This window comes from Neodiprion pinetum, chromosome 3, assembly GCF_021155775.2.
Source record: "Neodiprion pinetum isolate iyNeoPine1 chromosome 3, iyNeoPine1.2, whole genome shotgun sequence".
Taxonomy (NCBI): Eukaryota; Metazoa; Arthropoda; class Insecta; order Hymenoptera; family Diprionidae; genus Neodiprion; species Neodiprion pinetum.
In genome coordinates this window covers 15,166,669-15,180,659 of record NC_060234.1, presented here as the reverse complement: position 1 = coordinate 15,180,659, position 13,991 = coordinate 15,166,669, and the positions used below count along the sequence as shown (strand labels likewise).

Sequence of the window (13,991 nt, the reverse complement as noted above, 5' to 3'; positions counted from 1 at the left end):
GATAAGTTAATTCAAGTAGTTGTCTTCAACATCACTCCATCTAATAAAAAAGTTTCGAACAAATGAACAGGTACAAAAAGATTATAATAACAATGGTATAAAAAAAATTTTAATAACAATAGTATACGCATGAAGTTGGCGGTGGGGTGAGATGCCGAAAATAAAACAAAAAGCATCCAGCAAACAAAACTTACTTTGACAGCTGTCATCGGCTGTTTATGACAGTCTTTGACAAATATCTTTATAGGTATCTATTTCTGACACGCAAAAAATGAACATGCAAACGAAAATTATCAACATGATTCCCGACGGGAATTGTCGTTTTCGCGCGCTGGCGTATTGTGTATACGGCACTCAAGATCGACACGCATAGGTGAGACTGAGTATCGTTTCAAATATAGTGGACAATTGGTCTACATTTGCGGGTTTCATTACAGGTAATGAGTCAAACGGTGCTGTGATTAAGTCACCTGGTGATTACAAATCACATATGAATAAAAATGGAATTTACGGGGGAGAGGCAGAATTAGCTGCAGTTGCGGACATTTTTAAGATATGTTTAATCGTGTATCGCGAAGAACAAATTCATCCACACCGAATTGGATCCCAAAATGAAACACAATTCTCGCTACTCGTCACCGGCGACGGAGACAGTGGACACTTTGATGTCTTGCAGAACCAAAATAAAATTCAGATAGTGAGTAATAAGTATCCAAAGTAACAAGCAAATGATAGTAAATCTAAATATATCACCAAACAGTCAAAAGGACAGCCAGGATTTACGATGGCAATGGAGAAAGGAGGAGTTTCAAGCAGCAGACAAGGCGATGAAGATGGTGGATGGTCGGAAGTATCACAAAAGAAAGAGGAAAATAAAATTGTAAGTGCGAAGAACCAAATAAGCCATAGAATAATATCCAACAAATATTCGTATAACCAGGCAAGAGGACGGCCAGGATCGATGTTAACCACAAGAGAAAGAGGTGTTTTGCGGAGTGAACAGCAATGCAAATATTAAGAAAAAAATAATATAAAGAAGGTGATTTTGGAGAATAACCGGCAGAGCGGTAGTAAAAACAATTCAACGAAGTGTGTCGAAGAATTAGAAGAATCGATTGTGATTATTGATTTGGAAAATAAATCAAGAGGACGACCAACCAATATGATGGACATAGAAGAGCGAAAAATTAGACGACGACAACAGCAGCGAAAATATATGCTCCGCCTTGATGACAACGAATGTAAGCTCTTTGAAAAGTTTGTTAATTAATGAGAAATAATTCAATTCTAATTCCGTAAAAAATCAAGCCTATCTTAAAATCATTCTCTCTCAATTACAGAGCAACGCTCGGGGCGATTGTTAGGTACAACACAGAAAATCAAGTTAACCGAAACCCGATTCCGACTAAGCGTTAGGTACAACGCAGAAAATCAAACTGACCGAAACCCGATTTCGACTAATAAAGCGTCACCCCGTCTCAAACCTACAAAATGGAGACCAGCTGCACAAAATAATGATTGCAGGAAAGCAAATTTTGAAACACAATTTCATTTAATCTGTGTTATTCCAATATAGAAAATCTATTTTACTTTTTTTTGTCTTTCACTTAATTAGGTTTATTCCTTCATAAAGCAAGTATAGGTTAACCTACGCATGTCAAGGAGGTACAAAAATCTCTAAAAACTTGATCAGCCGTAGCTTCTGCATTAATAACCAAGATGGGAGCTGATAAAGAAGAAAAGGTTTGTTTTATCAACCAATCGTCATGAACCTCATGAATAGTTCTGAGAAGCTCTAAAGAAATGTTCGATTCTTCCTCACGAGAACGGGAACTGACTCGGGCGAAAGGAGTTTCTGAGGAAACTCGCAAATAAACAATTGAATCTACTCTGAGCTCAGACGAGCGAAGGCGAAGATCTAAATTTTTCATCAATCAATGAGATTCGAAGTCAACTTCGAACTAAATTTAAAGTGAAAAATGTTAAATAAATTTATTTGAAAAAAAAGGATTGATATCAATTATTTGTACTTATAAACCAGACGCAGTAGACTTTATATCTCTATACGTAGATATACGTCAAAAAATCTGAAAATAATAACTATAGCAAAATAAGTCGCCGAATGCAATTGGGGTTGCATGGCATCGGGAGTTTTGTACATGTGAGTGGATTCGTTTACGAAAATAATCTGAGCAGACCTGCATAGGGAGCCAATAGCAATGTCGGGTTGATCGGAAACAACCGATCAACAGTTGCAGACCTGTCATCAAATCAACATAAATGAATTCACCTGTCTAATAGACAATGCATAAGGAGATAGTGAGGCGCGTAGCGCCGAGGTGGGGTTGGCGCGCGAAGCGCGCAGGGGCGAAGCCCCTAGTCATTCCAAATTTTGCATAACGTCTTATTTAACAAAAACGAGTGGCAAGCTTCACTAGCCACTGTCGAACGTTCAGTATTGTTTTCTGAGAATATTAATTTGGATTTTTTCATAGAGTTCCCTAGCAAAATTGAGCAAGATAAAATTGGCGCCTACCTGCAGATAATAACCTTGGCTATTTATAGAGACACTTTCCTGTCTTCAGCTCGGCCCCCAAACCATATTTTTGCAGGTTCAAATCAGAGCTAAGTAACGCATATGATTCTACGGATCCACTGATCGGTAACGTAGAATTGGACTGTTAACATAAGTTACATCAAATCTAAAAAGAGAGATACCACCTTAATAATAACCGACCACAAGTAGAAATAATAGTCGTTCAGTATAGATGTTTTTAACAGCATTATGTTCAGTTATGTATTATCTATATATCATTCAAATAACCCTACGTTTTGAAAGAAGCGTAAACGATCGAATTAAACTAGTTCTACAGCTTCTCTGTATTTGAATTTGAATTCGTCCGTCGACGTTATCTATGTTTAAATTCAAACATTTTATGATTATACTTTCTTTGGTTTTTCCTTTATATCATTCATTCATTTCCTAATTAATCGTTTGAAGAATATACATTATCTTCCACCAATAAAAATCATATTCAACCGTTTATTTTTAACGATAACCCATCCTACTTCATTATACATTAGCCTCAACCATTTAAACAACTCTTACAGACCTGTATAAGACGAGGCAACAACGTATCCACATTACTGGCTTATCGAGAGGTAAGTCTTTTTTGGTTTTAATTTTTATTCATTGTCGTTACGAGGGAGCATCCTTAATTATTCAATTATCATTGAATACAACCGCTCTGTACACCCTTTTCCCGCGTAACAGCACCAAGTGAATAACAACACTGTAAAAACCGTAACTCGAACATCGATTTAAAGACCATCTTATTGTTAATAAATGTGTATTTTAAATTAAAGTCTTGTGTAAAACGAATTATTTCAATCGCGCATAGTGATAGCTGGCACGACCCAAGCCAAAATTCCAGATCGAGATAGGCTGCACGAAAAATTCCACCCAAACCTAAACACCACAAGATTTTTCCCGACGTCCTTTCCAAAACGTACCAGTTTGACCGCATCGATTTGCAAATTTTTAAAGATACCGTAAGCAATTTTCACTTTCATTTGAAAAGATGCCAATGAAAACTTTGCTACCAAATTTTCAGGAATTCATATAATTTGGGACCAAAGTCTTTTCAGTTTTGTGTTTGAATTTAAACGACTTACGTCAATGCTTACAACGGGAGTTTGGACCAGTTTTACAAAGAAGTTTGTCTAAATTGCAGCAAGTCACCCTGTCCACAATTCAGTGGCAAAAGCTGGAGGGCATCCAGGGACATAATTCCGACCATAATTCTCGTATGCTGGCGTTCCACAGCTGGTCAGCACGTAGCTTTCTACCTTACCTTAAAATGACAACTCTATTGAGGGCAAGGTTTTCCGTACCTAGACTCAAACCAAATTAGGAGATACCAAATAATTTGGACTTGTGGCCCAAGGGCCACGTGTTCGCAGACTGCTGCATGACCACCGAACTTATTTTGATAATCTCAAGGCAGGGGATGCAGGAGAGGTCAAGTGGAGAAAAATTTTCACGGAAAAAAGATGATCATATTAGAATGATTTTATTACCTTATTCTAAATGTCAATAAGTTTTGAACGACTTCTCAATGCTCTCAAGTCCACACATTCTCACATTCGCGGGTTGAACTTCACTCATGACTGCGTTCGTGTACACTAACAATAAGTATTATGAGCTGGCTGACGTGATTACCGGTTTGAGGTGACTCATAGGCTGTTCTGCTGTCGGTCCCCTTCTATGGAGTTATGTGAATACGAATATGTTTAAAATCCGCTTTTCACGTTATAAAATATACAAAATCAAGATGTGTAAAAGAAATGCTTTTAGATTCAGTTTAGGGTTGCAAAAGATATTTTGAAAATAATGTTCTAGCTGAATTTGAAGGTCACAATTCTAAACCATTTCGATTTGAGCAATGCTAAACGCATTGAACCCATGCATTGAAAAAATACCATATAAGATGTAGTGAAATGACAACATTGAATTATTCCCGTGACAGCCATCATTATTTTTCACAGCCCATTGATCACTACGTCAGACAATCCGCTGAAGTATACTTACAAGGAAGGTATCCCAGCCGGAACTCTCCGATTTCATTTCTGCTGTAATATGTTATAGTAGACTAAAACTAAACGACACGTATTTTTTTTTATCGGCCATGAAACACTTTAAAGGGGTGAAACCATCCTTCAAAGTGAGACATGACAAGGGGCGATTTGGCAGTTTCACCCATATGAACATAATATTTTTTAACCAATCCAACTAGAAAAATTTTCTCAGGAAGTGAAATGGAAAATGTATTTTTCCCAAAAATGAAAAAAAATTAAGAGGGTGAGCCAGCCCTAAATATGATCACATTTATGCAAAAAAATTGTCACATTCAAGTCTTAAAATCTGAAAAAATATAGATTTCGTATAAATACGAAAGAAAATTTACTTATTTTCGGATTTTTCCGAAAAAAATATTGGCTGGGGTAACTACCCTCGAACGCTGTTTATCTTGTGCGTATGCAAAACATCGTAAAATTTAAGTCTAAAAATCTGAAAAAATATATAATGCGTACAAACACGAGTAAAATATGACATATCATTGGATTTTCTCGAAAAAAATATTGGAGGGATAACTGCCCTTAAACGCTGTTTATCTTGCTTTTATTGAATTGAAGAGAACATCGAAGATATTTTATTGGCCGTGATGAATGAATTTAATGGCGCAGAAATGACGATTGAAGATTCCTTATATTTTCAAGAACAATACAAATATACTAATTCCCAAATAATAGAAGATGACAATTATGCATACTTCACCAATCCAGCCTGTGCCACATACAAATAAGTGTACGAAAGACGAAGAAAATGTATCATATGATTACATCAAGAGCCGTAGATTTCTGGAGAAGTGGACAAAATGAAATTTACGCATTGACACTGTAAAAAAAAATTTCAAAAGAGTGCAATCTTTAAATCGATTGTGACGATGGGCTCATTCATTAGATAAAGATGGCACTTAAAGAGAAAAAATCGCTGGAATTTGTGACATTGCTTTGAATAATTTCAAAGCAGCTATCGACGCCAGTTTCATCCTTCATGATAATGATTTACGCAATTGGACTTCACAAGCCCAGAAAGAAATTGGGTATGAAGATTTCCGATTGACAGCTACAAAAAAATGGTTAAATCGATTTAAACACGCACACAGAATAGTATATAGGAAAATCAATATCACCAGACCAACTTCGGAGGATGCTGAACGGTTAAGATTGAAGGCAGATGAATTTGTGGCTCATGTTGAGCACGATATAGCAAATTTTTGAATTCAAAATGTGTACATTACCGATCGATCAAAATGGATTCCAGCTGGAGATGCATTCAGGAAGACCTTTGAGTGTCGAAGGAGAAAAGCAAGTACAGTGCCTTGTCCAGTCAGTTACATCTACAACCCATAGTTACACAATACAACCGCTGATATCAGCTGAACGGAAACTTTCATCACTCACGTTGTTGCCTAGTCTTATACAGGTCTGTAAGAGTTGTTTCAATGGTTGAGGCTAATGTATAATGAAGTAGGATGGGTTATCGTTCAAAATAAACGGTTAAATATGATTTTGATTGGTAGAAGATAACGTATATTCTTCAAACGATTAATTACGAAATGAATGAATGATATAAAGGAAAAACCAAAGAAGGCATAATCATAAAATGTCTAAATTTAAACATAGATAACGTTGATGGACGAATTCATATTCAAAGTGGTAAGTTTGGGCCGGCTGTAGAAGCAAATTTATTCAGACCCATTAATATTTATATAGCGGCATCAAAATCTGGAAAACTTACTTCAGGTATAAATATAACATAATTTTTATCTAACATTCTTACTCAAAAGAATATACCTTCAGCCGCATTCACTTCTTTTTATTCATTTCAGATCACATTGAACCTTGGTTGACGGAAATATGTTGTCCAAATATAGGACAAAGCAGCGTATTACTAATTGATTCATGGAGTGATCATTGTCCTGCAGTAGTAGCAGAAAGTAAACCCCGGAATGAAAATATTATTCTAAAATTATAAACAACAGGGATGACAGGAAAAATCCAACCCTTAGATTTATACGGGCTTAGAATTTGGAAGAATTTCGTGCGACACTTTTCCGACAGTGCCATTTTGAATGGCACATGAATCATGAAATCAGTCTACATTCAAGAAATAACATTGTAAAACTGCAATCTTTGGTCCACTATCAATCAATTATCCTCTCCGTGATACATTAATCTTTTCAAATATTTTTGGTATAAATCTGAATACATTTATGAAAAACCATAAAAATTCGAAAATCCAGTTGATTTCAGTTTCGGGGACTCTTGTAAGACCCATTGCGGAATCGAAGGCTGCACAGGCGTTGCTGTTATTGGATGTTCATGGTGTAAAAAATCCTTGTCCTTCAAACACTTTTCCGACGACTATCATTATTGTTCAAGATTCGAAAGTTAATAATGTTGTGTTTATAATTTTCGTAATGACAAGTTATACCAATAAAACGTATTAAAATTCATTCGAAACATTACGTTGTCTTTGTTTCAGTTGATTTATTTTTGAGCCTTTGATGATACAGTGAGAAGATAAAAATCCTCAACAATTCAAAGCATTTTAAGGGTAGTTCCGTTCAATTTTGATTTTCGAGAAAATCCAAAGATACGTCATATATACTTCACTTTTATACGGAATGTATATTTTTTTAGTTTCTTAGACTTGAATTTGACCATTTTTCACGTACACACAAGGTGAATAGCGTTCAGGGGTAGTTACCCCGTCCAATATTTTTTTTCGATAAAATACGAAAATACGTAATTTTCTTTTGTGTACATACGTGTTACGCCCCGACGTACTGCCTTGGCGTACCTTTTTAAAATTCCATTTCATTTCATTTCTTTGATTACTTCAATGCACATGTATCATTTCATCAAATCTCATATTCTAATAACAGCGAGTTCCACCCCTCCTGGCAAAAGTCACGTAGAGACCAACAACGATCCCTAGTATAAGGTTCAACTTTCGTTTATTTAGCTGGTACCAAGAACTGAGATGAGAGACTGCTGAGTTAGTATCAGTAGCGCTCAGCCTGGAAATATCCCTCTTTTTAAATTAAAATTATAATCAATAACTAGGATAAACCACTACCTTCAGAACCATCAAATTAAAATAGGTTACTCATTGGAATGTATGAATGAATGTGTGAACATTGCATGCAAATATCTTTTGTTCATATTTTCAATGTGTCACCGACGAGATTGAGAATCGTCGGAACACCGTTGGAGAGCGTGAAGTGACGCTGACCATGTGGATTTGGGCGCCAGGAGGTCGCCTCGCTCCCCATTGGCTAATTACCGTTGTAACTTATTACAACTGCAGCTCCTTGGACCCTCGGGCCCAAGAAGCCGCGTCTTTCGTCTGTCAAGTCGCGAAGTGCGTGGACGTAAACCCGGATTAGCCCTCTCGAGCAAGAGTAGCGTTTGGAAAATCTTAGTTGTGACCGGCCTAAAGTCTCGCGCTAATTCGTCAAATTCGAGCATTCAGTTATTCTGTTAGCTGCAAAAGACTCACTATCTTCTACATTTCCATCTTTTCTGTTCTTTACACAATCTCATCATTTCGCGAATAGACATTTTTATGATATTCCATTTTCCACAATTAAATTGAGTTCGGCCCTGATTCAAGCGAATCAGGTAATCTTAAGTAAAAATAATAATAATTACACTATCAGTTTCAATAAATAAATCGTTGCAATCAATTTCATCATATATTAAAATCAGAAAATTGACACTTTCAACTATAACTTTCGTTAACAAGATATCATTCTAAATCTAAAAAGACTAAGTGACCGACGTTCAACATCATTCGATTGATCAACTCTTCCAAATTTGAGGTGAGGCCCCTGGTCCAGCATTCGACCGACGCAGACCGACACGATCCGACGACTCTCAATCTCGTCGACCGATTCACCTAAAGCTAAGTCAATCCGAGTGTTAATCTTCGAAATTAAACGAATTCTTGTTTCACCTTTATAATCAAAATCTACTTCAGTACTTTTCATTCAAAATTAAGTCTAGAATTGGTGGCTAGCTTCACTACCCCCAATTAAATCGTACTTATTGTTTCCAAGAATTAACGAAAAAGACTTAACCATAATATATATAATTGATTCAAGATAATCTAAAAAGAGAGATACAATACAATAATCACGACCAGCTAGTTAACCATCGTTCAGAGTAGATGTTCCTGGTACCAAATAATAATATCCATTAGAATAGTATAACACACGATTTTTTTTATAAACTTGAAGACTTTATAAATTGTAATTTTCGGCTCATATATCATTATTACCATTGATTGTTACCAGGCATTTCAATAACCAAATCGAAATAGAATATACTTCATCTTTTACCAGTCAAATCATATTAAACATTTATTTTGAACGACCTTCTTCCCATTTTTTTCTATTATTGTAAAATTGCCTCAACAATTTAAACAAACCTCACAGACCTGTACAGGACTATAGCAGCACGATCCTGCAAAATACCGGCTTATCGAAAGGTAGGTCTTCTCTTAGTTTTAATTATTATTCATTGTCGTTACGTGGGAGCTTGATTAGTCAATCAATCATTAACTACCACCGCTCAGTACACCCTCACCCCCACGTAACATACGCAATATATATTTTTGAAAAATTTTCAAATTTCAATTGGACCATTTCTCGCGTAGAAGCAAGATAAACAGCGTTCAAGGGCAGTTACCCCTCCAATATTTTTTTCGAGAAAATCCAATGATATGTCATATTTTCCTCGTGTTCGTACGCATTATATATTTTTTCAGATTTTTAGACTTAAATTTTACGATCTTTGGCATACGCGCAAGATAAACAGCGTTCGAGGGTAGTTACCCCAGCCAATATTTTTTTCGGAAAAATCCGAAAATAAGTAAATTTTCTTTCGTATTTTTACGCAATCTATATTTTTTCAGATTTTAAGACTTGAATCAGACAATTTTTTTGCATAAATGTGATCATATTTAGGGCTGGCTCACCCTCTTAATTTTTTTTTATATCTTTGAGAAAAATACATTTTCCATTTCTCTTCCTGAGAAAATTTTTCTAGTTGGATTGGTTAAAAAATATCATGTTTACGTGGGTGAAACTGCCAAATCGCCCCTTGACATGTCTCACTTTGAAGGATGGTTTCACCCCTTTAAAGTGTTTCATGGCCGATGAAAAAAAATACGTGTCGTTTAGTTTTTAGTCTACTATAACATATTACAGCAGAAATCAAATCGGAGAGTTCGGGCTGGGATACCTTCCTTGTTAAAGACTACTCCGGGTATACTGAGACCAAACACTGTAGCTGATCTAATTAATCATACAATAAGTTCGTTGACTTATCATGTCACACAGTCAAGACCCTCTAAAATCCATGCATAAGATTAATTACAACATATTACCTGTAAATCTCCGTTGGCAGAAACTGTCCGGCGTACTCTGTGCTTGCTATATGATTCCTCGTCATGTCCCTTGGGGTGGCCACTTCCACAGCGTTGACGAATCTGATTGAAAATGATCGTAACATTCTTATTCATGAAAGTGAATAACATTTCACAGAACTGCGTGAAAATTGAATCAATTGGCTACAGACTATGTTCAGTAAACTTTATCAAAGAAAATTTTTTTCCAATTTTCATCGGACCTAAACGAAAAATTTTAGTTTTTCACAAATAAACGGAGCCTTCTTAATTCGGGTGCTCGCTGATACGAAGTTTATATTTTTAAACGCATTAACACATACAAAACTGATAATCGAGATTTATATTCGATTTTAATCGGTTAAAAGAACTCTTAGTGCATAAAAAATATTCACACGATATTCGAAGAAAGCGGAAAGTATATAAATTTATCGTAATGAAAATTTATACATTTGAATATTCGCGGACAGATGTAATATATCTTCAGCAAAAAATATTTACATATAGATTCTATATCTCCGTTTCATTTGAATATCACGGGAACATTTTTCATGGACTAATGATTTTGTGAAGCGGTAATACTACAGTGTGATTTTGTGACTATTTTTTTTTTTTAAGGCTCAAATGCTTCTTTAATTCATCGAACATTGTTTCGGCAAAGTATCGAATTAGTTAAATGTGTGTCTCGCGGCGCTCAAAATCGTCCTCACACATGGACGCACACTCGCATGCAATGTTGACTTGCCGTCTCTGAGTCAAATCTTGCCGCTTGCCCGTGTCGCGACTCAAAACCTATCAGCTGTAACCCATGTATTGTCTAATGTCTCAAAATCATGTATGTGTGTAATCTGTGTGTTCTCTCGCTCTGTAAACCATAAGTCTGTATAAAGTTCTCTTGCGATACGGTCTGTATCGCCGCATTAAGATCAATAAAGACCTCGGTTATTGTTAATCATTATCTCTCTCCATCTCAACATCATTTCGTTTCATTTACACTCGTCCTCAATCACTCGTTCGCGGATCCAATGATTTATATCTTTTTGCCATCTCCCTGAACAAACATGATTCCCAAGAGTCTGCATGTAAGAGAAGATTTCTCAAATCTTCGAAACAGTCGATTCTTCGAGTGAAGGCACGATTCCAAATCTTAGGTAATTTGAGGGCGAGCTTCGAATGCTCACGTTTAAATGCGTTTCTATATGTTTTTCAAGGCACGCACCGAACTAGCGGTTTCAACTTTCAACTTATCAACTCCAAATTTTGATAGTAGCTTTTTAATGAGATTTTCTAGTGAAGAAAGTAAGATTTTTTCAATTGATTCAAATTTAATTTAATGATTGTATGATCGAATTTTGATCGATTTTGCCACTTTGAAAAAACTTTTTTCTTCTAATTGACACCATTTCTGTACAAATTAATATTCCTGCAAGACCCTATGTAATTCACTAGATTTTGTTATCTTCATTTGGAAATCTTTTTTAATTTTGGTTCTCGATTAAAATTGCGGTCATTCGAGACAAAAAGAAGTTTCTGTTCATCAGACACTCCACCATTATTTTATTTCGGAATAATCAAGAAAACAATACTGTGTTTTTTACGAATTCATTACCATGTTTGAAAAACAGAATGAAAAAATATCAATTTATTTTTTGTAACTAAATTTGAGATAATGCCCCTTAATTTGGTGTATACAAAGTAATTAGAAATATCCCCTAGGAGGTAATTGATGTCTTTCAATATCTGTTATCACCCCTTAAGAGGTAATTTATATTGTTTAAGTCTTAAAGTACAAACAGATTTTTCTTCTACTATTTCAAAACAAAATGGAGTTGGAGCGGCTGATGAAAGGAAACTTTTTTTTGAATGACCTCCACGGGCGACTACCTGCAGGTTGCAATTTTTGATCTGAAACAAAAAACGCAACAGATTTTAAAAGAAGATGCCAGAATCCAGTGAATTGCGTGGAATTTTTCGGAAATATTAATTTTCACAAAAATGGTGTAACAATTTCAGGGCCGTTCGTTCCCGATCGGTATGGAATAAAGACCGACTGGGTTCTACCTCGTCTTTGCAGCTAAGAGCAACTGGGAAGTCGAGCAGTAGGATTGTATGAATGCGTGTTATTATATTAAAATATAAGTTTGATATTTATTGACTAATTTGGAAGGTAGAGATGAAGTGAACTGTTTCGATAATAGACGAAAAGGTAGTCGGTCGACAGGTCACGAAGGAGTGTGTCTTGAGACGAGCAGAAGAAAGCGTTGGCGAATGCAAAGAACAGAATTCCGAATCCTGGTTCTGGGTATAGAAGGTGATAGTCAGGTGAAATGGAGCTTTTACTAGATGGTAAGAGCAAAGAATGAGTTGTAAATGTGAAGAGGGACTGCACGTAACAATGGCATCAACTTGAAGGAAATAGTTTTTTTCTAATGAAAAAATTGGAAGCAAAACGGTCATAAAATCGTTAAATTTCGACCAATCAAAATAATCCTACGCAGTTCACTAGAAAATGTCATCATGAAGCTACAGTCAAGATTTGGAGATGATCGATTTAAAATTGAAGGTGATAATTGGTCATTTACTTTGAAAAACATGGATTTGAGGAAAACGCATTTAAAAAGCGATCATTCAATTCTCATTCTCAAATTACTTGCAAGTCGGTATCGCGATTTCATTCGAAAAATAAACTCTTCTACTATTCAAAACATTTTTCCTCATGGACAGATTTTTGGGTATCATTTTTCAATAATTGAGGAAGCGTTTAAGCCAATAAAAAAAAAATGGCAAAAAAAAAATAAAAAATTACTAGGTAGTATCACTCCTGAATCGATTAAAGAGAAATATATATTTTCATTAATAATTTTGTACGTATTAATTGATTTAAAAATATGAAACCCGTGTAAGCGATCGTTTGGGCTTTAGTTACAGCTCCCAGGCAGCATATTCATATCCCAGTAATGTAACAAATACTTGAATCTTGTTCCTTCCGAAATGACAGCTACATCACATGTGCTCTACATGTAGCGTACATTTACTCTATTATGTCCGCCACAAACCATTATGGCAGCTATACATATAACAGGCACAGAACAGAGATACGTATCAACGATATAATATCACAAATATACTATGGATGATATTCATGTCCTTGCAAGTCCGTTATGTATCGTTTATGTTCTTATTTTTTGCATCCAGCACATGGCAGTTATATTTTTGCAGTGATACATCAGATTCCTATCTGTTACGTAATACATCCACATCAGAGCCGTTGAATTAACGTAATTAATACATATCTATCACTCCGTGTAACATCCGGCGATTCATTTTATGCGCATGTGCACATTTGCAAACTTGTAAAAAAAGCACACAAATACAGGATATATGAAAAGATTGTTTATTACCACCCAGAATATCTAAATAGAATGTGCCATAAAAGTAACCAGGTTTAAATTACAAAGCATAACAAAGATACTAGAATATAGAAATTGAACATATAGTGTCATACAAGTAACAATAGAGAAATGGGTGTATATTACCATTACACGTATTTTGCTTAATATAATACAGGTAGTAGCATATCAAAATTCAACGAGTTACAGCGAGAAGTAAGTACACGCTACTTAACATTGCTCTTGGAGTTCATAAGAATCTTACAATTTAACCGATAATATCACATTAGTAACAATATTTAGGTACTATAGTAGATATCAATCACAATAATAAGTGCTCAGGACTAGATTGGCTCATAGGAGAAAATGAATTAAAAATTGCCATAAGAACGTAACTGAAAATTTAATCAGTCCGATCTGTAAGGCACAGATTGTAAATAATTCCGCCAAAAGGGCGTAAACCACATTAATTGTTTTGTATTCACCAGTACTAGGATGAAAAAAGTAAAAAAAGATAAAAATGTTTCTCTGAATTTTCACAAATCAGAAGAACGATCAGTTTG

The 13,991-nt window shown here is 35.4% G+C and overlaps 1 protein-coding gene and 1 long non-coding RNA gene across 4 annotated transcripts in view; one reads left to right on the top strand and one right to left on the bottom strand.

Moving 5' to 3' along the window:
* Positions 1–13,991, bottom strand: part of Nmdar2 (NMDA receptor 2) — a 1,937,843-nt gene that overhangs the window by 231,703 nt on the left and 1,692,149 nt on the right. For all 3 annotated transcript variants that reach the window (XM_046618083.2, XM_069134406.1, XM_069134407.1), the window contains one exon: positions 10,022–10,123. In XM_046618083.2, coding sequence (XP_046474039.1) covers positions 10,022–10,123 — 102 coding nt within the window. The remainder of the gene's footprint in view (positions 1–10,021; positions 10,124–13,991) is intronic.
* LOC138190694 (uncharacterized) lies at positions 773–1,516 on the top strand. Its single transcript, XR_011176741.1, has 3 exons — positions 773–880; positions 941–1,241; positions 1,341–1,516. It is a non-coding gene; the product is annotated as an uncharacterized lncRNA (long non-coding RNA).